This window comes from Herpailurus yagouaroundi, unplaced genomic scaffold (genome assembly GCF_014898765.1).
Source record: "Herpailurus yagouaroundi ecotype Mexico unplaced genomic scaffold, PumYag 387, whole genome shotgun sequence".
Classification (NCBI taxonomy): domain Eukaryota; kingdom Metazoa; phylum Chordata; class Mammalia; order Carnivora; family Felidae; genus Herpailurus; species Herpailurus yagouaroundi.
The window spans coordinates 1,511,304-1,536,836 of NW_024412604.1; the positions used below are offsets into that span (position 1 = coordinate 1,511,304).

Genomic DNA, 25,533 nt, shown 5'->3' on the forward strand with positions numbered 1-25,533 from the left:
CCATCTCTTCTCTGGCTTTTCCCCAGCAGCTCCCAGCATCCCATCTCCTGCCCAGAGTCCTTTGTTGGTGCCTCCTAACTGTCAGTGTTTCCCAGGTCCCAGGCCTGGGTCTTCTCACTGCGCTCACTCTCTGGATTGTCCAACCACTCTCAAGACAATCTACAGCTGAGGCCCAAATTCCCTCTCCAGGTCCAGACCCGAGCATTGGATGACCTCCTGGAAATCTCCACTCAGGGCCCATGTTCAACATAGCCAGAAACAAACATCCTCTTTGCCCCCAAATTTGTCTTCCCTCTGAGCTCCCCATCTCAGAGGTGGTGCCATCATCCACCTAGTCTCCTAAGCCAGAATCCTGGTGTCATCCGGGATGCCTCCCTTTTGCCTGCCCTCAATACCCAATGCCGATAGATTCTCTCTTCTAAGTATCTCTGGCATATTTCCAGTCCTCATCATCCCTCCTGCACCTACGCTGCAATCCATCCAGAGATGCTTCCTCACTGCCGCGCTCACCAAGGGACCTGCCCTAGCTTGAGCTAGCTGGATAGAGGACAGCAGCAACGGTCTCCAGTTTGGTTCAATCCACCACCACCCAGGAGCAGCCTGAGGGATTCTCCTTTCCTGGGCATTGCAAGCTGTTTAACCGAAACTACAGAAATGCCTAGAGATCCCCGCTGCGCCGTGCTCTCTTATATATTTACAGTTGTCGTTCTTTGTATCTGGAACATCTCGGTATCTTTGCTTCCCTCAGTCAAAATAACTTACTAGAACACCAAATGTGGCCTCCTACAATCCTGGAGCTGTTTTGGTGCTTGAAGAATTCGGCCTGAGGGCTTTTGGAGTAGCTGAAACAGACTTTCTGTTCATAAGACCTTGGGAAACAGGGCTCTCTGAGCCTCGGTTGCCCCATCTGTAAAATGTCCACAGGGTGGCGAAGGTCGCGCAGGCAGCAGGTGGCGCTGGTCTTCATTGCCCCCACCCGCAGCTCCAGCTCCCACACCTCTGGGGGTCGAAGCGCTGGGAACGGTTGCCGGAAGGCCGGGCAGGGGAGGGGCCTCGGAGGTGGGGGCGGGGCCTCCTCCTCTGGCCCGCCCCCCGCGCACGCAGATAAGGCCTACGTCACGACGCTGTGTCCTTTCGGACGCTTCCCGGGCTCGGGCGGGTCACGTGAGCCGCTTTTCGCGCGAAAACTGGTTGTTGCCGGAGTGGCGGCGGGGAGCGAGGCGCTACCATGGCGGTGAGCGCGCGTCTGCCGTGCGGAGGGGAGCGGGCCTGGGGGCGGCGGGTGGTCCCCGCGATCCGGCACGTCTGCCTGGGGCCAGGGGCGCGGGCGGTGCGGGCGCGCTCCGGGAACTGGGGAGAGGGGCTGCGCGCTTCTGGTTCTCAGGCTCTTTTCGCCGCGCTCGGTCCCGCCGGGAAGGGGCCTCCGGATGAGGTTGGGTCCCTGGGCTCGGGTCGGGAGCTGATTTCTCCCTTGTACTCGTCTCTTGCGGGGTTTGCAAACCCAGCGGGCCCGGCGCCAAGCTGGGAGCTCGGAATTCCTTAACCCGAGCTAAGTGGCCCACCCGGCTACTATCATTCACCCACCGCGTACATGCTTGTGGGGCACCCTCTCTATGCCTGGCGCTGGGTGTACACGAGACAGACACGGTCCCGCCATCTTCGTGCACGTATTGTGGTATTTTTTGTCCGTTTGTCTTATTTATTGTCTTCTCTCCACCAGTCTGTACGTTCCAGATCTCTGAGGTTTCAGTCACTCTTGTATTGTGTTTCCTATCGCAGTGTCTTGCATATTGTGGGTGCTTTCATGGGTGGGAAGGCGGGCTTACAGGAGAGGAAGGCAGAGGGAGTAGAGAAACAGGTATATAAACAAATGAGGTGTCTTTAGTGACTGGTCCTGGAGAAGGGAAATGGGAGTGAGTGGCTGCAGTGTTTGAGTAAGTGATACTTGAGCTGCTTCCTGTGTGCTCAGAAGCCATTGGCTCAGCTCACTGGAGAGCATTCCAGGCAGAGGGAACATCTAAGGGCAAAGTTTTGAGCCTGACAGGGTTTGGAATGTCGGGGGCACAGGGTCACAGGTAGAGAGGGCTGCCTTATGGGAAGCTAAGTCAGCCCTCACGAGTTCTTGGTCCTCCATTGCAGGAATCATCTGAGTCCTACACTGTGGCATCCAGCCCAGCCCGGCGGCTGCGAAACGATCCTCTCACTTCCAGCCCTGGGCGAAGCTCCCGTCGCACCGATGCCCTGACTTCCAGCCCTGGTCGTGATCTTCCCCCTTTTGAGGATGAGTCTGAGGGACTTCTAGGTACAGAAGGACCCCTGGATGAAGAGGAAGAAGATGGAGAGGAGCTTATCGGAGATGGCATGGAGAGGTATTTTCATTCAAGGCCAGGCACTCAGCAGACGGTTTTTGCGGAGAGCTCGTGGGTTGTGTCCAGTGACCTTGCTTTGGGTGCAGGGGTAGCAGATGAATCAGAGTATCCTTGTCTGTGAGTGCACCTTGATGGCAGGGTCTAGGGGGAGACAGGTTCATGGAGCCACAGCATAGTCCCTGTAACCTGCTGAATCTTCGTCTGGGTCCTAAGGCCTGGGCGAGCCTCAGCTCCATAAGATGTGCATCCCAGGGGATGCACGGGGTCTCTAATGTGATGGACCACGTCAAGGATGCCAAGGGTGACTTGGAACAACAGGAAGAGGAGGCAGCTGAGTGTTTTTCTGCAACTTGTTTTTTGCCACTTCTTTTCTGCAACTGAAACTGTGCGGGGGTGCCTGATGAATCAAGATTTCTTTTTTTATTTAGAGATTTTTTTTTAACGTTTACTTATTATTGAGAAACAGAGACAGAGGATGAGCATGGGAGGGGCAGAGAGAAGGGGAGACACAGAATCCCAGTCAGTCTCCAGGCTCCGAGCTGTCAGCACAGAGCCCGACGTGGGGCTTGAACTCACCAACTGCGAGATCATGACCTGAGCCGAAGTCAGACGCTCAACCGACTGAGCCACCCAGGTGCCCCCTTTGAGACCTTCTTTTACTCTGACTTAGGGGTTCCAAAAGTGTTTGAGATCACTGTACAGGCCATCCTATAATCCATGGAGAGTACCCTTTGTGAGCCACCCAAGGGACTTGCGAGGGCTCTCTGGACCTTTCAGATCTTTGCTTTAAGCATCATTACCCTAGATGATGAGACTGTTGTGCCATACATGTCACACTGTGGAAGGAATTGGGAGTCTTTGGACAGATGCTCTGAATTTCTTATGTGAACATATGTTTTCCATTCTCTTTGGCATATATCTAGGGACGGAATTGCTAGCTCATACGGGAACTCTGTGGTTAATCTTTTTTTTTTTTTAATCCTAGTTAACATACAGTGCAATATCAGTTTCAGGAGTAGAATTCAGTGATTCGTTACTTATATACAGTACCTAGTATTCATCCCAACAAGTGCCCTCCCTCCTTAATACCCATCACCCATCTAGCCCCTCTCTCACCCACGTCCCTCGTCAACCCTCAGTTTGTTCTTGATCATTAAGAGTCTCTTATGGTTTGTTTCCCTCTCCTTTTTTAAAATCCCCTTGCCATATGTTCATCTGTTCTGTTTCTTAAATTCCACATATGAATGAAATCATATGGTACTTACCTTTCTCTGACTAATTTTGCTTAGCATAATTTACTTTAGCTCCATCCATGTTGTAGCAAATGGCAAGATTTCATTCTTTTTTTAAAAAAAAATTTTTTTTTTAATGTTTATTTTTGAGACAGAGGGAGACAGCACAAATGGGGGAGGGACAGAGAGAGAGGGAGACACAGAATCTGAAACAGGCTCCAGGCTCTAAGCTGTCAGCACAGAGCCCGATGCGGGGCTCGAACCCATGAACCGTGAGATCATGACCTGAGCCGAAGTTGGACGCTTAACCGACTGAGCCAGCCAGGCACCCCAAGATTTCATTCTTTTTGATCGCTGAGTGACATTCCAGTGTGTGTGTGTGTATGCATATATACACACACACCCCACATCTTTATCCATTCATCAGAAGTCAGTGGACATTTGGGCTCTTTGCATAGTTTGGTTATTGTTCATAGTGCTGCTATAAACATCAGGGTGCATGTACCCCTTCAATTCTGTATTTTTGTATCTTCTGGGTAAATGCTTAGTAGTACAATTGCTGGATGTGGGGTAGTTCTATTTTTAACTTTTTAAGAAACCTCCATACTCTTCTCCAGAATGGCTACACCAGTTTGCATTCCCACCGACAGTGCGAGAGTGTTCCCCTTTCTCCGCATCCTTGCCAACATCTGTTGTTGCCTGAGTTGTTAATGTTAGCCTTTCTGACAGGTGTGAGGTGTTATCTCTCTGTGGTTTTGATTTGTATTTCCCTGATCATGAGTCATGTTGAGCATTTTTTCATGTGTCTGTTGGCCATCTGGATGTCTTCTTTGGAGAAGTGTCTGTTCCTGTCTTTTGCCCATTTCTTCATTGGATTATTTGTTTTTTGGTGTTGAGTTTGATAAGTTCTTTATAGATTTTTGGATACTAACCCTCTATCTGATATGTCGTTTGCAAATATCTTCTCCCATTCTGTCAGTTGCCTTTTAGTTTTGCTGATTGTTTTCTTCTCTGTGCAGAAGGTTTTTATTTTGATGAGGTCCCAGTAGTTCGTTTTTGCTTTTGTTTCCCTTGCCTCCAGAGACATGTTGAGTAAGAAGTTGCTGTGGCCAAGATCAAAAAGGTTTTTGCCTGTATTCTCCTCTAGGATTTTGATGGCTTCCTGTCTCACATTTAGGTCTTTCATCCATTTTGAGTTTAGTTTTGTGTATGGTGTAAGAAAGTGGTCCAGGTTCATTTCTTCTGCATGTCGCTGTCCAGTTTTCCCAGCACCACTTGCTGAAGAGACTGTCTTTATTCCATTGGATATTCCTTCCTGCTTTGTCAAAGATTAGGTGGCCATACGTTTGTGGGTCCATTTCTGGGTTCTCTATTTGGTTCCATTGATCTGAGTGTCTGTTTTTTGTGCCAGAGGTGTAAGTTTTTAAAATTTATTCTGGATACAGGTCCTTTATCAGATACGCAGTTTGCAAATATTGTCTTCTCAATCTGGCTTTTTTTTCTTAAGCATTTCTTAATGGTGTCTTTTGAGGCACAAAAGCTTTTAATTTTGATTATGTTCAGTTCCTTAGTTTTAATATGGACCAATTAGAATTTCACAGAGGACAGAGGATATCTCATGTGACTTAAAATTCTCAGAGAACTAGACAAATACCATTTAACTGAAAACATTTAAGCATTTGGAAATGGATCAGCCCAGAAATGTACCTGGCTCTGGGATCTGTTTCTGGCATCAGCAGTGTGGAATTACTAATTCTGAGTTTACTGCAAAGAAAAAGAAAGGGGGGTGCAGTTCCTCCAATCACCACTTTGAAAAAAGGGAGAATTCCAAGATGGTCTGGGGTGGGGGTGGGGGGGGGGCGGAGTGCAGTATGGTATCTGAGAATGAGCCTGCAGTTTGTGGTTAGATGTATTTTGACACCCAACTCTGCTGAGCGACTTTTGGCAAAAGCCCCACTACCCCCGTAATCCAATTTCCTCATCTTTCAAATGGAATAATGGTGTCTACCTCCCAGAATTGTAGGGAGGAAAGCCGTGCTTCACTCTCATGGGTTCTTTGTTCAGGCAACATTCCCCCTTCAAATATCTGGTAGGTGACTGGAAAATGAGTCCTTGAAGATCTTAAGGGTAGCTGAGACGGTTGAGCCAGTGTGTGGACGTTTCAGAGAAGCTGGTTTGGCAGATGTCAATAGATGACCCTTCCAGAACTTCCAGGGGCTTGGGGCGGCATTGTCTGGGAGGAAGAAGGTGTGGGGAAAATTTCTGCCTTGTTGGGGGGCTGGGGTTGGCTGCCTGAAGGTTTTGGGGTTCCTTCAGTTCCTGTTTCTTTCGGGATGCTCAAAGCTGTCTGGAGATCTGTCCCCTTTTTTTATTGTGGTTAAATACACGTAACACAAAATTCACCCTCTTTAAGTGTTCAATCCAGTGGCATCAAATATACTCACACTGTTGTATCACCATCTCTGCCACCCATCTCCAGAACTTTTTCATCCTTCCAAACTGAATCCTGCAGAATTTGCCCTTTGGGGATTGGCTTATTTCCCTGAGCATATTTGTCCTCAAGATTCACCCATGTTTAGGGGCGCCTGGGTGGCTCAGTTTGTTAAGTGTCTGACTTCAGCTCAGGTCATGACTCACAGTCTGTGGGAGACTGTGCTGACAGCTTGGAGCCTGGAGCCCGCTTCAGATTCTGTGTTTCCCTCTCTCTCTGCCCCTTCCCCACTTGTGTTCTGTCTCTGTCTCTCTCTCAAAAATAAACATAAAAAAACATAAAAAAGATTCACCCATGTTTAGCATGTCAGACTGTTTTTCCTTTTGAAGACTGAAATATACTCCGTTGTATACACAGACCAAGATTTCTTCTGGCCTGCCCAGCCTGGGGCTCCTGAGCCTTCTGGAGCAAGCCCACTTCTGGGGGTGGGGGGGGTTTGTTTTGGTCTTGATAACTAACAGGGTCCATTCTGGGGCTCTCTCAGGGACTATCGTGCCATCCCGGAGCTGGATGCCTACGAGGCCGAGGGACTGGCCCTGGACGATGAGGACGTAGAGGAGCTGACGGCCAGTCAGAGGGAGGCAGCGGAGCGGGCCATGAGGCAGCGTGACCGAGAGGCTGGCCGGGGCCTGGGCCGCATGCGCCGTGGGCTCCTGTACGGTAGGTTCGAAGGTCTGCAACCTCCAAGGGTGCAAGGCTGGTCCTAGCTTCCAGAGCCTAGGGGAGCTGGGAAAAGCAGTTCTGGGGAAGGCCTCAATTGAGAGTATCCCTTCGGCCCCCAGACAGCGACGAGGAGGACGAGGAGCGTCCCTCCCGGAAGCGCCGCCAGGTGGAGCGGGCCACGGAGGAGGGTGAGGAGGACGAGGACATGATCGAGAGCATTGAGAACCTGGAGGACCTCAAGGGCCACTCTGTGCGTGAGTGGGTGAGCATGGCAGGCCCACGCCTGGAGATCCACCACCGCTTTAAGAACTTCCTGCGCACCCATGTGGACGGCCATGGACACAACGTCTTCAAGGAGCGCATCAGCGACATGTGCAAAGGTGTGGCTTCCGAGCATCCCTGCGGCCCCTCCGCTCACTCGATCTGCCTTTCAGAGTTCTCCTGCAGCAGGCTATTTGCATGGGCCTCTAACGGCACATTTAATAGGGGTGGGAAGTGGGGAATACTGGGTAACTTGCCCGTAGCTAGACAGGAGCTACCACCAGAAGCTGCAGATGTTTGTCTTTTAGGCGAATACAAAATGCGTGTCTGCACTAGGATGCTCACTGGCTGTCCAGGGACACCAGCTGGACCACAGAAATGTTTTTTGAGTGCTTAATAGGCGGCCGGTTTCATGTAAAAGTCTGGATTACTAGTTCAGTCAGAAAGTAGCATGTTTCCATGTGGCCGGAATTACATTTAAAAGGAGGCACGCGGGGGCGCCTGGGTGGCTCAGTCGGTTGGGCGTCCGACTTCGGCTCAGGTCATGATCTCACGGTCTGTGGGTTCGGGCCCCGCATCGGGCTCTGTGCTGACAGCTCAGAGCCTGGAGCCTGCTTCCGATTCTGTGTCTCCCTCTCTCTCTGCCCCTCCCCTGCTCATGCTCTGTCTCTCTCTGTCGCAAAAACAAATAAAAACATTATAAAAAAAAATAAAAGGCACACAGATCTTGGTTCCCTGCTGTCCACTCCGCCCCCTTTTGTTTTGTATTTTACACAGTTTACTCACAGGTTTCCTTCGTGGCCCTCTTAGGCATTTTGAGTTTGCAACGCTCCTGTAAACGTCACCCTGTGCATTTCACTTGATGTAATTTTGCGCTACGCTGTGTGACATCTGCATTTTACAGTTTGGGAAGCCTAGGCTCAGGATGTGTCACTTGCCTGAGCCACGTAGCTAAAGCAGGGCAGGCTTAGAAGTCAGGGCTGGGGTTGCCAGCCCCAAGCCAAGGATTTGGGTGGGCAGGTCTTCTTCCCCGCGCAGTGAGACGGAAAGTGCCTGCTGTGTCCGCGGCTGAGCTCTGTGCTTAGTCTCTTTTTCCTGCCTCCAGAGAACCGCGAGAGCCTGGTGGTGAACTACGAGGACCTGGCGGCCCGGGAGCACGTCCTGGCCTACTTCCTGCCTGAGGCACCCGCAGAGCTGCTGCAGATCTTTGATGAGGCTGCCCTGGAGGTTGTGCTGGCCATGTACCCCAAGTACGACCGCATCGCCAGCCACATCCATGTGCGCATCTCCCACCTGCCTCTGGTAGAGGAGCTGCGCTCGCTCAGGTGAGCCGAGGGCAGGGCAAGCCTCAGGGTCCGGGTCCTTAGCACCCCGCTGTGGCTTCGTTTCGGGGGAGCTCCAGCAAGGCCACGGAGGTGTGGGCAGGCTGGCTTCAGCCGAGGAGAGAGTCCTCACCCCCTGTGCTCTGGCACTGGGGCACGATGGGATGACCCTGTGTTTTCTGGATCCACCTACTTACAGCTCTGACCTCTGCAGGGCATGGGTCACGCATCTGGCCTCCAGGACTCTGATATTCTCGCTCTTGTGTCTGCAGGCAGCTGCACCTCAACCAGCTGATCCGCACCAGCGGGGTGGTGACCAGCTGCACCGGTGTCCTGCCCCAGCTCAGCATGGTCAAGTACAACTGCAACAAGTGTAACTTTGTGCTGGGGCCCTTCTGTCAGTCTCAGAACCAGGAGGTGAAGCCGGGCTCCTGCCCCGAGTGCCAGTCAGCTGGCCCCTTTGAAGTCAACATGGAAGAGGTGAGAGACCGTCCTGTGCCCACTGTTGGCTGCCCTTCCTGTCTGTGCAGGATGGAAGTGTGTATGGCTGCACCCTGAGGTGAACCAGATCTATCTGGCTAGTCTGTTTAGTTTGGCCCAGGAGTTTTTTGAGAATTTAAGCCAATATTTTAAGCAGATAATTTTATTTAAAACATCAGAGTTGATGGCTTTCTTTAAAAAAATGAGAAGCTCTGGAAAATTGGGCTCACTCTCACCTGGCTGCACCCTTAGCAAGGCACCTGCTTTCCCGTCCGTCACCCACATGGGGCTTCCCCTTGACGACCCTGGTACCTACCTCTCTGACAGCCTCCCGTTGGGAGCCTCTAGATGGTGACTGCCTCAGACGCTGCTGTGCCATATTCAGGAGGTCCTGCTGAAAGTCTCTGAGCTGTTTGCCTTTGTACTTGAATGACTTCATCTGTAGAGTGGGGGTCATCACAGTACTTTTAGGGGACGCCCAGATTGCCTGTTTAGCTCGTCTTTTTTTTTTTTAACGTTTATTTATTTTTGAGAGCGAGAGTGTGAGCAGGAAAGGGGCCGGGGGAGGGGGGCAGAGGATCCAAAGTGGGCTCTGTACTGACAGCAGTGAGATCACGACCTGAGCCGAAGTCAGACGCTCAACCGACTGAGCCACGCAGACGCCCCTTAGCTTATCCTCCTTAAGAGTCCACCTTCACAGAAGCTTCTTGAGAAGTCTTGTACACAGGAGCGGAGTTTCAGGCTCTGCTTCTAAACAAGTAGTAATTATAGTTGAAGCTTCTGGAGTACTTGCAAGGTACCGAGTGGTGGGTGATGTGTAATTTCACACCCTTTGAGGCAGGTGGTATTACTGACCCCTAGGTCACCCAGCTAGGAAGAGGTCCAAAGGATTTGAACTCCGGATTTTGATCAGAGTGTGTGCTTCCGATGGCTGTATTTTGTGGCCTGTTTGCTAGACAGTGAAATAATGGATGTTACATTGCACAGCACGACATTAGCCTGTGACGTTTGGCAGTAGGGCCAACGCTTAGTGGAGCTCACCGTCTTGGTTGGCATTGATGTGTTTTTGACATATGGCGTGATTTAACCATGAGGTTGCACTCAGAGCATTAGCATCCCCATTCTGCAGAAAACGCGTATAGAGGGGACATCAGTTGCCAAAGATCACACACCCTAAGCCATGGAGCTAAGATTTGAACTGGGGCAGCCTGGTTCCAGCATCCATGTGCACAGAGGGCTGGGTTACATAGCGTTTAGCAGGTGCTTGACTGTCTAGCAGTAGGGAGGCATCCACAGGGGTGGTGGCAGGGGTGGGGACCGTCTACTCATATGTTGGTCACAGCAGGCTCATTCCCTGCTGTCTTTCACTCTCCGTTTTCTAGTGAGTTGGTAGAAAGAAGAACCATGTCTGTTTTCCCTCCTCATGGGGCCGTGGCCAAGGTCGGGTGGCATAATAAGTCAGTGTTTGGAGGGGTGCAAGGTTGGCCATGCAGAGACAGGCTCCTGTGACCTTGTGTTTGCCCCACACAGACCGTGTATCAGAACTACCAGCGCATTCGAATTCAGGAGAGTCCCGGCAAAGTGGCGGCCGGCCGGCTGCCCCGCTCCAAGGACGCGATCCTCCTCGCCGATCTGGTGGACAGCTGCAAGCCAGGAGATGAGATAGTAAGTGGCCCGGAGCAGGCGCGGAGGGAGCCGAGTTGCTAGGGAAATCAGCGTGAGCATCTGTGGTGTGGAGAGGGTTGGAGAGGGTTGCCGGCAGCGGGGGCGTCGGCTGAGGCTGGTTCTTCCATCGCTGAGAGGAAGACGCCTCGGTCCTTGTAAAGGCTGGCGGGTTGGAACGTAGGAGTTAGTTTTGCTTTGGCCGTCTGGGTTACTTGTCTCGGTGCCTGGCGTGGAGGACTTGGGGATGACTTGGGAAGGAGGACGCGCCCCTGGGTCTGACCCAGGGCTGGCCCTCTGGCTTGGCTCCCTTCTCCCAGGAGCTGACTGGCATCTACCACAACAACTACGATGGCTCCCTCAACACGGCCAACGGCTTCCCCGTGTTTGCCACTGTCATCTTAGCCAACCACGTGGCCAAGAAGGACAACAAGGTCGCTGTGGGGGAACTGACAGATGAAGATGTGAAGATGATCACCAGCCTCTCCAAGGACCAGCAGATCGGGGAGAAGGCAGGTGGAAGGCCGGGTGGGATTGCCATGCTCCCAGAGGAGGCTGGGGGCCCACTGCCCCAGAACCACGGTCTTGATTCCCCGGGTCCTGGAGTCTGGGCTCCCTTCCTGGCGTCAGTTCGGAAAACTTGCCTTGATGGGGGGGGACTGTACCGCTATTCGCGTGGGATGGGGCTGTGGTGAGGAGTCAGTGGATGGAGTGGAGCTTGGGCTCAAAGCTGAAACAGGTGCCGCATGGGGGGTGGGGGGAGTGCGCCCTGCTACCAGACTCCTCCCCACAGTGGTTTCTCTAGGAAGGACTCAACCCCAGCGTGGTTTCGGGGCTACTTTGTTTTAATTGTGGATGTTGTCACTGAAGGTTGGGGAGCTGGGATGTATGTTTCACCTGCTCAGGTATCGCTTGGCTCCCAGGTCGGGAAGTGTTCTCAAGCTCACGGCTGTCCTCCATCTTTTTCTCGTTCTCTCTTCCTGTTCAGCGTTTAACGCAGAACAGCGTAGGCTTCTTTTTGCCTCTGCTCTTCTGCAGAGCCAGACCCTTGGTTCAGTGCAGCTTCCATTTGGCTTGTTTAACAAATGGGATCCTTCCCTTGAGGGTAGGGCCACATGTGACACACCTCTGTCACCTCCACCTGGGCCACTAGGATTTGGGGTACCACCAGGAGGCGGGTGCTTTCCCAACCTTGGACGACAAGAACCTCATTCTGTCAGCACACTCAGTCCTTGGATGCCTTTTATGGCCACAGTCTACGATCTTGGTGGGAAGTCCGGCACAGTCCTGGCCCTCATGGGGCTCATAGTTAATCAGGATCCCCAATAACAAGAAAGAAAACAATGGAACAGGATCTTCTCACAAAATCGGTACCATGGGGGGAGCCTGGGTGGCGCAGTCGGTTAAGCGTCCGACTTCAGCCAGGTCACGATCTCGCGGTCCGTGAGTTCGAGCCCCGCGTCAGGCTCTGGGCTGATGGCTCAGAGCCTGGAGCCTGTTTCCGATTCTGTGTCTCCCTCTCTCTCTGCCCCTTCCCCGTTCATGCTCTGTCTCTCTCTGTCCCAAAAATAAATAAACGTTGAAAAAAAAAAAATAAAAAAAAAAAAACAAAATCGGTACCATAGGAAGATGGTTACAACCCATGATTCTTTGGTTCCCACGCTTCCCAGAGGAAAATGAGTGCTAATGCAGTGGACATGTTTTCAGACTCTTCGTGAGTATCTGAGCCAGTTTCTCCAGGAACAGAGACCCAGCCCTCCCCGCCGGGTGGCCTGGCACACATCAGCCGTGTTCATGTGCTCCTGACCTGCCACGGGAGCCCCGTGCTTCTAGGACACTTTGCCAGCACCCCTCTTTGTCTCTGCTTCAGTTCTTGCCGCTCTCCCACTTTGTCAAGGAGACGAGGACGGCAGCAGATGAGAGCGTGTGAGACAGGATGTAGTTGACTTACCCAAGGCTTCGGACGAGGCGGTCCCCACGCGTGCCCTGTGCCCCAGACTTCCAGAACTGCTCGTAGTTGTCCTAGCATAGAAAGCTGGGCCGCACTTCTGGGCCTTGGTAGCTGCTGTTTCGTCTGCCTCCTTGTCTGTGTAGCTAACTTCTTCAGGTGCACACATGTGGGCTGTCAGTGTACTGACTGTTCAGTTTCAGTTACACCTGCACGCTTACACGGTGACTCTCCCAGCATTGGAGAGGGTGACTTCTAAAGAGAGGTCCTTTATTTATTCATTTATTTGTATTTTTAGAGCCCGGTTGGAGGGTGAGAGAGAGAGAGAGACACAGACAGACACTGAGGCAGGATCCACACCCAGTGCAGAGACCAACGTGGGGCTTGGGGCTTGGTCCCATGACCCGGGGTCATGACCTGAACTGAAATCAAGAGTCAGACGCTCAACTGACTGAGCTACCCAGGCACTCCTAAAGAGAGGTCCTTTAGAAGGATGTAGAGGGGATTCTTTTTTTTTTTTCTTTTACTTTTTTTTTTTAACGTTTATTTATTATTGAGAGACAGAGCATGAGCAGGGGAGGGGCAGAGGGAGAGGGAGACACAGAAACTGAAGCAGGCTCCAGCCTCTGAGCTGTCAGCACAGAGCCCGATGCGTAAGATCATGACCTGAGCCGAAGTTGGATGCTTAACTGACTGAGCCACCCAGGCGCCCCTGAAGGGGATTCTTCCAGAGAGGATGACATCTCTGTGGGACCCCTTTCTGAGCCCCCATGGGTAAAGGAAGACCAGATGATACCAGGGAGGGTTGATCTGTACTGGCCCCATCTTTAGTCCAGTGTCAGGGTGGATGTTTTCACCAATAACTTGTTCAAAGACAGAAACTGCACTCAAGTGTTGGGGAACAAACTGAAAGAATGGATGACAGGCAGGATCCAAAAATGGTGGGGCTCCTTTGAACTATTGAAGCCAGAGCTTTGCAAATTGGTAGCCTGTGGGCCACATGCTGCCTGCCAGCAGGTTTTGTTCAGTTGGTATGTGGTTCTGTGTTTCCTTTTCTTTTTAGTTTGCATTTATTTTTGAATGAGTTATCATCCTTAGGAGTCCAAGAGTTTTCACCTAAAGATCCAGAAGCCATCCAAGCATCCATCAGTGCTAGGTCTGTGTTGTTCTCCAGCAGTGACAGACGGGAGCCAAGCGGCAGCTGCCTTGCAGACAGGGCGTGCTCCCTGCTGTCTGCCCCAGCCACCCGCTTCTCTGTTCTCTGCAGCCTGAATAACTTGAGTGTGCAAAAACCCAGGGCATTTGATTTTGTGGGCCCTCGTCCGTGATAGATATTTCTACCGACATATCAAGGGATGCAGTTCACGCCTAACACTTAGATTGCAAAGAACTAATGGGAGCATCGGTGTGCAGCCAGCCTCTTTAGTTTGGATTTCAGCCCAACCCTTGGTGTGATCAGATGGGCTGCTTGCATCTGGGTAGTAGGATCCGCAGGCAGAGTTGTTACAAAGATTACATAGATGTGCACACACAAATGTTCCACTGTTGTGTGCTCAGCAGGGAGCTGTTACTGCACGTCCATACAGAAGTTAGACTACTTGTACAAAACGTGGATGGGTGTCCCAAAGGCATAAAGAACCGTAGGAAGATAAGCATCGTCTCATGTTCACAGTTGCGGTGCAGTTGGGGGCTTGTCTCCTCTTTCTGGCAGGGTATTCTGCGTGGGGAGCGGGAACAGTGCATATTGAGAGTTAATAGCATGAGCTTCAGATTCAGAGGAATCTGGGGTCAGGTCTTGCCTGTCTCATTTAGGAACAGACAGTTGTCTGCCCAGAGCCTCGGTTTGTTTCCTCCTTTGTGACATGGAGGCCCCAGGATCATGAGGTTCAAATGGAATACTTCACGGGAAGCGTGTCCTTCCTCGGCAGGTCTGGGTTTAGTCTCACCCTTCTTACCAGCCATTAAGGTTGCCTGTTACTCGCTCAGACCAGCTAGGTCAGCGACAGGACAGCGTGGGCTTTAGCATGGTTGCTTCCTTGCCCTCTAGTCTACAGGAGGCCCATCTGGATGCAGTGGGTGCTTTGCAGGAGGGGAGCTGAGCCTGGGAAACTGGTGCATAGCAGGCAGGAAGGGGGCCTGCTGTTCTTGGTGCTGGAGGGAGACATTACCTCATCCACGCAGGGGCACTTCATACGGGAACAGCCCTGAGAAACGGTCTGGGTAAAGAGAGGTCAGGGACAAGTGGCCTTGGCACAGCCACAGGACGCACAGGAGGAGGAGTCATCCATGGCAGATCGTGTCTCCTGACACTCCCGGCACAAGTGAGGGTTTCGTGGCAGAATCAGGCACACTGAGCATGAAGCACCTGCTTGACGCTCTCTAGGTAGTTTCCAGGTAGCAACAACAGTCCTAGAGTGGAGGTGTCACATGTACCCGTCTTATTGGTGAGTAAACTGGGGCACGGATTAAATAAGCCTCCACGCCGCACAGCTGCTAATGGCAGAGGCAGGATCCCCATTGGGCAGTGTGGTCTGAGCCCGCGCTCCAGGGACAGCTCTCTGTTCCCTCTCCGTCAGTTACTGCAGCTGGGGGAGGACGCCTGTGTGCATGCTGGATTACGGTGAGTTCTGTGCATGCCCAAGCACAAGTCCTGACCTGACAATTAACACTTTACCACACAAACTTCTGGATGTAGGCGTGGAGCGGCACAGTGAGCCCCACATGTCCTTCCCCCGGCTCCACCGGTGGCTGCAGTCGTGCCAGCCTTGTGTCCCCTCGGGCCCACTCATTACTGTGAGGCCACTTTCCGACGCAGCATCTGCAACCAAGGATCTCTGACAGGCCCTCTCTGCTGAACCTAACCCCAACTCTGCAGCCACACTTTGAAAACTAATTCGCAGTTCTGTAATACCAAGTATTTGGTTGGTCTCCACATTTCCCTGATTCTCCTACTTTTTTCTGTTTTTTACAAGTTTCCTGGACTTGATCCCCAGGGAAGGCCCCCACATTGCGACGGATTAATCTCTTAAGTCTCAATCTTTTCAGGTCCCCTCTCCGTCTCCTCTTTTCTTGCAAGTTTTTTTAAGGTTTTACTTATTTATTTGAGAGAGGGAGAGAACGAGTGGGGGAGGGACAGAGATAGAGGGGAACAGGGGATACGAAGCAGGCTCTGTGATGAGAGCAGAGAGCCCGATGTGGGACTCAAACTCCAGAACCACGAGACCATGACCTGAGCCAAAGTTGGACCCTTAACCAACTGAGCCACCCAGGTGCCCTCTTGCAATTTGTTTGTGGAAAAATTTGGGTCGTCTGCCTGCTGAATTTTCCATAGTCTGGTGTTGCCGATTGTGTCCTTGTTGAACATATTCCTGGGCCACCCGCTTTCTGTGAATTGTCCCTGAGCGGTGCAGGCTTACCCAGTCTCCAGGTTGATGGGGTTTCTTTCTTCTTTTGGTGTGGGGGCGGGGGGTGGCGCGGTAAGACTGCATCAGGGGCCTGTGTTCCCACCGGGGACACGTGCCTTGCCTCTCTGTGACATTAGCCACTGACGATCCTTGGCTAAACCCATGCGTTCGTCAGGGGTTGCAAAATGATGGTCTTCTAATTCCAAATCCTTCTTCATTCATTTTCTGGAATGCTTCTATGTAGAGAAGCTTCTCTCTGTTAATTTTTGGACTGTCCCTGGGTAGAGGTCCAGCAGGAAAAGCAGGAGGGTGCTTGATTCTTTCCCTTTGTTTACCAGTTTTCAAAATACGCAATGGTCCCCTCCCGGGGTGACCACTGAGTGTCATTACAAATTAGCGAATATCTGTGTTATTGAGGCTCCAGGTGATGCCCAGCGTGTCCCTCTAGTGGCCAGTATGAAGCCTGTCGTATTGGCTCCTGAGTGGTGTTGTCGTGACCCCAGTTGTCTGTGATGGCTTTCTTCTTTCTCTTGTAAGACACTGCCATTTCTCCAAATAGCCCTGTGGGATGTATAATTTTCTCTCAGTGGGAAATGGTATTTAGAGATGGCAGCCTCTCACACGCGCCAGGCCTGGACTACCGTTCACCGGTTAACGCTCTATGTCCTCTCCTTGGGCTAGGTCTTGCGGGAAATGTTAGGGCCAAGGAAAGAACCAGCAAAAGCGTACACGTGGAACCGACTTCCGCTCCTAACTTACTATGTAAAATCACAGCAGGAGGCGTTTCTGGCACAGTGCCAGTGGTGCTGGCAGATCCTCTTTCCGGAAGGACCTGCTGGTCACACTGTCCCTCTGGCAGCAGGGGAAAGCAGCCGTGCCTGGGATAAACCGCTGACCCCTAGCCCAGCTCTGAGAATTGGATTTCTCCCACCTTCACTCCACCTTCTGGGGAGTCCAGAGGGAGCAATTCTGGCCGGTGGAGCAGGCAGGATCCAGCCCGGTGGATCTCCTTGAGGCTTTTCCGCGCTGATTTTCCTGCTCCAGTGCCTCCTTCCCCCCTGGGGCCAGCTGCACTGCCGGCTGCCTTGGCGTGACCTGTAAGGAGGGAGGGATGTGCAGTGCTTGTGCAGAGCTCCTCAGTTCAGAAGGCAGGTCGAGAACAGTAAAGGCCTGCAGGTGGAGGTGGAAATTCCTTCCTGCTGGCAAGACATTTCTTTGATGTCTCTGGTATTATCTTTATTTGATGTTGTTTCAAATCTTAGGATGTTTTATTTACTTTTTGTTTTTTAGATAGCATGTGCACACCTGGGGCAGAGGGGCAGAGGGAGGGGCAGAGAGAATCTTATGCAGGCTCCACGCTCAGCACGGAGCACGATGTGGGGCTCGATCCTACGACCCTGGGATCATGACCTGAGCCCAAATCAGGAGTCGGACTCTCAACTGACTGAGCCACCCAGGCACCGTGGTGTGGGCATTTGGGGGCTGGAGGTGTCCCCATTCCCTGAGACTGGAGCGTGGGGGGGACCTGCTGTGTGTGTCAGCTTGGCTCAGACGCAGAGCACAGGTGCCGTTCTCATTGGCTCTTTTCCTTCCTTGCAGATCTTCGCCAGTATTGCTCCTTCCATCTATGGACACGAAGACATCAAGAGAGGCCTGGCGCTGGCTCTGTTTGGAGGGGAGCCTAAAAACCCAGGTGAGTGGCGCTTGGGTGCCACCCACCTTTCCTCTGCACGGGTGTCCGTAGGAGCCAGCATTGTGGGTATTAGACAAGGCAGGACTCTGCATTTAAAGGCCGGGCGCCTGGGGAGAAAGCACATATTAACAGATGGCCAGACCATGTATGGCTTGGTCGTTGTAGGCGGAGCGTAGTCCATGGCCGTGGCTCTTTGGGTGGTTTTAACTATAAAAATAACACGGGGGCGCCTGGGTGGCTCAGTCAGTTAAGCATCCGACTGGCTCAGGTCATGATCTCACGGTTCATGAGTTTGAGCCCTGCATTAGGCTGTGTGCTGTTTGCACAGAGTCTGCTTCGGATTCTGTGTCTTCCTCTCTTTCTGCCCTTCCCCTGTGCACACATGTGCACATTCTCTCTCAAAAATAAACGTTTAAAAAATAATAATACGTGAATATGTTTTGATATTTTCTTCTTAAATTGTTAGAAGTCACAGAAAGGTTAAAGTCACTGCTGACCATGTTTCTTTCTTTCTTTCTTTCTTTCTTTCTTTTTATAAGTTTATTTATCTTGAGAGAGAGAGAATCCCATGCAGGCTCCGCACTCTACGTGCACAGCGCAGCCCAGCCCAACTCAGGGCTCAGACCCACGAAACCAAGAGCCAGGCACTTAACCGACAGCCACCCAAGCGCCCAGTTTCTAAGCCGGTCCCGTTTGTGGTCTTTCCTCTGATTAGTGTGCTGTGTGCCCTAACAGACCTTTGCATGGCCGTTCACATAGACTTATGTGCATACGTCTACAAAAACCAGAAGAATTTCGTGGCATGTGTGTATATGTCTCTGTTTACAAACGTAGTAATTTCCTGTAGCGTGTGTTAGTGATTGTGTAAAATACTTGCCTTACCTTTTCTGCCCAGTAGCAGGTTTGTGTTGGTGCCCACTGAGCTGGTTTATTCTCCCGTGACTGTGTTGTGGTCTCCGTAGCCTAGCGTCCCGGGTGGAGAACATTTGCATTGCCTCCAGTCGCTTAACATTGACTGAGAGCGTTTATACAGGCGTCCCTGTGCACCCATTTCTCTGGGTCCAGTGCTCAGAAGTGGGATTGCTAGCCCTAGGGTATCCCGCCCCTTTCTAAAAGAATGTGCTTCGCATAAGCAGGCTGAGAAATTCGGGATACTACATCTCGCACCCCTCTCCTCTTTTACATCCCCACCTCTGTCCCTGCCTCCAGGGGGTAAGCACAAGGTGCGAGGTGACATCAACGTGCTCTTGTGTGGAGATCCCGGCACAGCCAAGTCTCAGTTCCTCAAATACGTCGAGAAAGTGTCTAGCCGTGCCATCTTTACCACTGGCCAGGGGGCTTCAGCCGTGGGCCTCACAGCGTATGTCCAGCGACACCCTGTCAGCAGGGAGTGGACCTTAGAGGCTGGAGCCCTGGTTCTGGCTGACCGAGGAGTGTGTCTCATCGATGAATTTGACAAGGTGGGCCCCTGGGCCACATGGTGGTGGTACCGGGGAGGTGTTGGCTTAGCCCCGAGTGGGGGAACAAATGTTCATGGGATAGCAGTTGGGGCAAAGCATCATGCAGTTGGACTTTTGCAGATGAATGACCAGGACAGAACCAGCATCCACGAGGCCATGGAGCAGCAGAGCATCTCCATCTCCAAGGCCGGCATCGTCACCTCCCTGCAGGCTCGCTGCACGATCATTGCCGCGGCCAACCCCATAGGTACACCAGGCACGACAGCCATGGGGGTTGGGGCTCTGCCCCAGGGAGGCAAGACCCGGAGAGGTCCTGCCTCGGGAAGTAGGAGCCTGCAGCCTCCCTCGGCCAGTCCCAGGGTCCGAGGAAGGAAGGAACTGAGCATCAGTAAACCTTCCTCTTTTTGGTTTTTGCTGGGGGGAGGGGGCAGCATGGAAGTAGGACGTGGGGTCTTTTGTTGGGCTGTGTTCTCAGAACCAGTTTTGGACATTTTCCTTAGAAGACGAGAATTTAGTGCATTGTCCCCACTGGAGTCGAGTTGATTGTTGGTCCCAGCCAGCACATAGGTGAGAGCCCAGGCACCCCGCCCACTCATTCTAGGTTTTTTCCTGCTGGGAGATGGTTACACATTCGATGAAAAGGCTATGTCAGGGAAGGGCTCAGGGAAAGACCTCAACGTCTTGTCAAGCATGCCTGACAGTTGCAGGCACTGAGTGTTCATCCTCTTCCAAGGTCGTCTTTCTGTTTTGTCTCTGAAGCGACTTGGGTCTGGCAAGAACTCTCTGCTCAGGAGATGAGCAGATCCGGGAGAGCATGAGCCCTGATGGAGAGGTGCCTTTGTGTTACAGGAGGCCGCTATGACCCCTCGCTCACCTTCTCAGAAAACGTGGACCTCACAGAGCCCATCATTTCCCGCTTCGACATCCTGTGTGTGGTGAGGGACACGGTGGACCCAGTCCAGGTACACAGCCCCATGTCTCAGGCCCCGTGCAGCAAGCTGCAGGGATGTTGAGTGAGGATCAGAGCCTGGGTTGTACTCGGTGCAAGGAAAGGGACATCATTCAGACCGTGGTATTTGTCAGGGAGTCAGCCTTGGTTTCTTTCCTTCACTGGCCTGTGCCCACCGCCCAGCTGACATGGTCCCCACTCTGTCACTAGGCCCTGCTGGCCCCACCAACTGCACCCACTTGCTTCTCCTGCATCCCTGATGCAATCCAGGTGCCAGCTTCTCTTGCTCTGACCCGAAGCTGCCATGTCTGGTGGTGGGTCTCTTGGCTTCTGCTCCCAAGATGGAAGGTGGAAGTTGGCCCATCTTCTGGAAGCATAAGGTGGATGCATCGTGCCTTTTCTTAATTTGCTGTCAGCTTCTAGTGTAACTAGCAGAGAATCGACTGGCCCTATGAGGACTCCTGTGGACCTGTCTCCTCCTCGTGCCCTTTGCTTCGTCCACCCCAGCCACACTGCCCTCTCTCTCCCTCCCCTGTGGACGCCAGGCTTTGTGTTGTCAGCATGCTCGGCTCTCTTTCTGGAGTATTCTTCCTAGATTGCCGCACGGCTGTGGCGCTCTGTCGGCCTCAGCTGGAGGGATCTCCTCGGGCCTCAATCTCAGGCATGTTACTCTCTGGGTATCTCGGAAACCGTGTCTGTTCCCTCTCCCCTCACTAGGAGGCAAGCTCCGTGCGGAATTCCGTCATGTGCACTGGTCACCCCCGGCACCCACCGCCGCGTGGCCACAGCAGATGTAGGATGGCACCGTTGGGAGAGTGTCATTCCCAAGCCACATGTGGCTTTCACTTCTGGTGAGCTGACCTACCCCGGGCCAGGTCACAAGACTCATCCTGCGGCCTGGCCTCTCCTGTCTCGTCTTAGGATGAGATGCTGGCCCGTTTTGTGGTTGGCAGCCATATCAGACACCACCCCAACAACAAGGAGGAGGAGCCGGGCAGCGGTGGCACCCAGGAGCCCGCCATGCCCAACACGTACGGTGTGGAGCCCCTGCCACAGGAGGTCCTGAAGAAGTACATCATCTACGCCAAGGAGAGGGTCCACCCGAAGCTCAACCAGATGGACCAGGACAAGGTGGCCCAGATGTACAGTGATCTGAGGAAAGAGTCCATGGTGAGCGCCCAGGGTCGGGGCGGGGGGCGGGCTGCAGAGAGGGAAGCACAGCAGAAGCTTCCTCAGCTGTGCGATTCATCTCAGAAGCGCCAGTGTGACTTTCCTCTAAGAACTGCTATGTAGATACCATAGCCATCCTATTGCAGATGGAGTGTGAATGCGTCCATCTGCATGGTATGGGGCCCCGGGTCTCTGGAGTGTTGGCCACTGGTCAAGTTCCGGGCTGACTTTGTGTGAATCTCTCCCAAATGAACGCACGATCTGAGCGAGTGTTAGTTCTTTCGTAGCGGAGTGGAATTTAGAGGCGGCCTGTGTGCCGCTGGAATGCAGAATTCGTGTAGTCTGGTGGGTCTCACCTACCTCGTCAAGGCGACAGCTGCTGTGTTTCTTTCTTTTTTACCTTTTTGTCAGGCCTTTGGTGAACATTCAACTTGGTTTTTATAGAGACGGCTATATTCTCTCACGTAGCACGGGAATGTGCAATACTTACCACCTGGCAGAAGCCAGTACAGCTGGCCAGAAACATCGTGCACTTGGGGTGGGAGGGGGCACACGAGTGAGCTGGTAGGAGAGAAGGTGCGGGCGGGATAGGGTCGGGCCACAAGCATCCGGCATCCATGGGGGCCCCCAGCACGCTTCGAGAAGGGTGGAGGTGTGAGTTCACCCAGTGGCTCCGTCGACTTCTGCCACAGGAGCCACCAGCCGTGCCACTTCTCCATTTTCCTCGCCTCTGTCTCCCCGCTGCAGGCGACAGGCAGCATCCCCATCACGGTGCGGCACATCGAGTCCATGATCCGCATGGCAGAGGCCCACGCGCGCATCCACCTGCGCGACTACGTGATAGAGGATGACGTTAGCATGGCCATCCGCGTGATGCTGGAGAGCTTCATCGACACGCAGAAGTTCAGCGTCATGCGCAGCATGAGGAAGGTGGGTGGGAGCTGCGGCGAGGGCCCGTGGGAACATGGCCTGCAGGGGGAGAGGGTGCTGCTCATCACAGGCGGCCACGGTGGGCATCCCGAGGCTCTGGCCCAGACCAGAGCTTTGCTGTCCTTCCCGGCTGCCCTGGCAGGTCGTGACAGGAGTGTGTTAGAAGTGGAGGCCGGTCATCCTGTACTGGTCTCGAGGGTCCTGGTAGGGAAGGGCATCACTGGACTTCGGCTGTTCTCTGCAGACTTTCGCGCGCTACCTCTCGTTCCGGCGAGACAACAACGAGCTCCTGCTGTTCATACTGAAGCAGTTGGTGGCAGAGCAGGTGACATACCAGCGCAACCGCTTTGGGGCCCAGCAGGACACGATCGAAGTTCCTGAGAAGGACTTGGTGGACAAGGTATGGGCACAGAGGGGAGGAAGGGCAGGGCTGCTTCCTGGGGAGCTGTCCATCACCTTTGGGGGCAAGAAGTCCTTGTCTCCTCATTAAGGTGGGCAGGCCTTGGATGGGAGCCATTTATTGAGTGTCCGTGGCATGCTGAGCACCACGCACTTTCACTCTTGACCGTGGCGAAACAAGGTGATGAGGCCGCCATTGCCTCTTACAGACGAGATGGGCACAGTGCGGCTAAGTGACTGAGGAGCTGGTCCCCACTCACAGGCCATCGGCAGAGCTGAGACTCCAAGCCCTGTGTCTGGCTCCAGACCCTGGCCCAGTCGCCTCTGCTCCACTTGACTGCCACCCTCCCCCCGGCCAGGAACGGGCCTTAGAAACTGTGCCAGGACCGAAGGCTGTGCTGCAGACAAGCAGAAGTTCATGCCCACAGCTCACTCTGACGTTTTCTCTTTTTAGGCTCGTCAGATCAATATCCACAACCTGTCTGCTTTTTATGACAGCGAGCTCTTTAGGATGAACAGGTTCAGCCATGACCTGAAACGGAAGATGATCCTTCAGCAGTTCTGAAGCCCGGGGCCAACGCAGGAGGCTATTGAGACGCCAGCCAGGCAAGCAGACCGGTGCTGCCCTCACACTGCCTGGGGGGCACAGAGCTGACCGCCGAGGGACTTGGGGGAGTGCCGGCACTCGCGGCTGAACTGTCCAGCGTCACCCCCAGTCTCCTGGGCTCAGGCTGGGCTGGGGACGGGGGTGTTTGTTTCATGGGCTCTACTTTCTGCTTCTTGCGCCGTTGTGGGTGGGCACGCTTCACCAGTGTTCCTCTCTGAACTGCTCGATGGCCCACTGGCTCCCGGAGGTTTGTCTCCACTTCGTTCCGTGGATCATAGTCGCTTGTTTCCAGAGTACTGTGGTCTGTTTTATGTGACTGAGAGTATGAGGGTGTCACGAGGACTGTTGTTGCCTCTTGGTGTGAGTTCCTGTCCTGGGTGCTTCTGCCACTTGTGCCAAAGAGCACGTTGAAGGTATTCCTAGTGTTTTTCTGAAACCAGTCCTGCAGGTTTCTCTGGGCTTCTGTGAGTAGAGAGGATGTGTGGGCAGCAGGGCATGCAACCTGGGGCCAGCACCTTTGGCCTCTGTAACGGCCACAGGGATTGCTCTGGTCTAGCCAGGGCTGACCGTCATCCTTGTCGTGTTAATCTGTTTTCTCCTCTTAGACATTTCCCCGTCATCTTGTACATTCAGTTTTTGTTCTGTAGTTTTAACTTTTAATAAAATGAAATAAAGTCTAAATACTGGTAGCTGCCAGTCTGAATTCTGTCTTAATATAACGCAGGCTTTCCTGCACTTCCCTTGAAGGCCTTTCCCACCTTCCATTTTTGGTGTTCGGTGGGAGGCAGATCTGGCTGTAAGAGCTGTCGTCTTTGTGGATGTGCAAGAAGCAAAATGGTGTGGCTTCTCCCTAGGGAATTCACTTGGCTACTGCTGCCTCTGTGACTTCTGTGGAATCCATGAGAATCGTAGAACAGAGTTGTATACCTGGTGGGGCTGGAGGTAACTTGGCCCTGCCTCCTAACGGAGCAGCACTGTTCATCTCGACAGCGTTGCCACGTGACCTCTACCTGGAAATGCCCAGCTGTGATCAGCTGCCGTCCGGATGCATGGACACCAACGATTCTTATTGTTTCTTACCTGAGATTTAGCAGAAGTGTCTCCCTTCCATCGTGTCTCTCTTGTCCAAATTTTCCTTTCTGGAAACCACCAAGATAGTCCTTCGTACAAAAGCCCTGCAGACGTTTGATGAACCTAGTATATTTGGTTCCCTCCCTCATTCAGTCCCTTCCACAAATCCTGGAAGGGTCTGAGGGGTGTGGCAATACTCCAGTCATCCCTGAGGAACCAGTCAAGTTCAGCAGAACTGAATGGGGGAGAAGAGGGATGAGGAAGTGCCCCTTATGAGGTGAGATCTTTAGGAGGAAGAGGGAACGTGCCAGCCCCAAAGAAAAAGCAGTGGGTGTGGCCGAAGCTTGGGAGCGGGGAGAGTGGGAGCAGGAGCAAGGCCCTTGGGCTTGCAGGCTGAAAGGGAAGCTTTTTCTTTACACAGAGAACACTTCTGACACCAGATGTGAGGGTTCTTCACGCTAGTCAATTCACGGCGTTCCTACACTGGTGCCCTGCGATTTAAGGCCGTTCTGACGCCACCTGGAATCAGCGTGCAGACCTCAGGAGGTAAGGTCTCAGTCCCACAGGCCTGTACCCACTTCAGACACTGGTTGCAAGTCGTGGGTCCCCAGGTCTACACTTCTGTCCAGCTTGGCTACATATCGCAGGTTCCCGTGCCCCCCTCCTCAGGTTTGATAATTTGCTGCAATAGCTCATGGAAGCCAGGGCAGCAGTGTACGTACTATGACCAGCTTCTTACAAAGGACATACTGAAGGACGCAAATGAACAGATGGAGAGAGAATACGTAGGGTGAGGTCCCAAAGAGTCCTGAGCACAGGAGCCTCTGTCCCTGTGGAGTTTGGGGTGCCCCACACTCCGGGCACACGAATGTGTTCTTGTTCACCAACCCAGATGTTCGAACCCCTTCAGTCAGGGGTTTTTATGGAGGCTTTATTACATTGGCATAATGGTTAAACCATCGGCCATTAGTGATTAGCTCAACCTCCAGCCCCTCTCCCCTCCCCAGAGGTCAGGGGCTGGGACTGCTCCTTCCAACCCGCTAATCCCATGGTTCCCATGACAACCAGGCCCCATCCTTAGAGGCTTTCCAAAAGTCCCCTCCTTCAAACTATGGTATAGTTGAAAGGGCTTGTTAGGAAAAAGTAAAGGCATTCTTTTCACCTTTATTACTTGGAGCTTCAGAAGCCAGATAAAACCCAAATATTAGAACAAGATGCTCTTTTCCTCTTGTCACTTAGGGGATGACAGACATTGAGCTCTCTGACCAGGACTGGGGAAGAAGATAAAATATATACACTATACATAGTTGTGTTCTATCGAAACCCAGATTAGGGATCTAAATTTTTTTCATGGAGATATAATTGACATACCACGTTCTATTCATTTCAGATGTGCAGCATAATGATTTGATAATTTGTACA

The 25,533-nt window shown here is 52.7% G+C and overlaps 1 protein-coding gene across 1 annotated transcript; it reads left to right on the forward strand.

Moving 5' to 3' along the window:
* Window positions 1–1,125: 1,125 nt before the first annotated feature.
* MCM2 (minichromosome maintenance complex component 2) lies at window positions 1,126–23,729 on the forward strand. The gene is made up of 16 exons (XM_040463301.1): window positions 1,126–1,234; window positions 2,140–2,369; window positions 6,577–6,752; window positions 6,875–7,135; window positions 8,122–8,341; window positions 8,611–8,818; window positions 10,349–10,483; window positions 10,801–10,992; window positions 17,432–17,525; window positions 18,735–18,985; window positions 19,106–19,232; window positions 19,835–19,947; window positions 20,856–21,104; window positions 21,852–22,034; window positions 22,279–22,434; window positions 22,888–23,729. Exons 1-16 carry the CDS (start codon window positions 1,229–1,231, stop codon window positions 22,996–22,998), a joined length of 2,712 nt encoding a protein of 903 aa, XP_040319235.1. The 5' UTR covers window positions 1,126–1,228; the 3' UTR covers window positions 22,999–23,729.
* The last annotated feature ends 1,804 nt before the right edge of the window (window positions 23,730–25,533 follow it).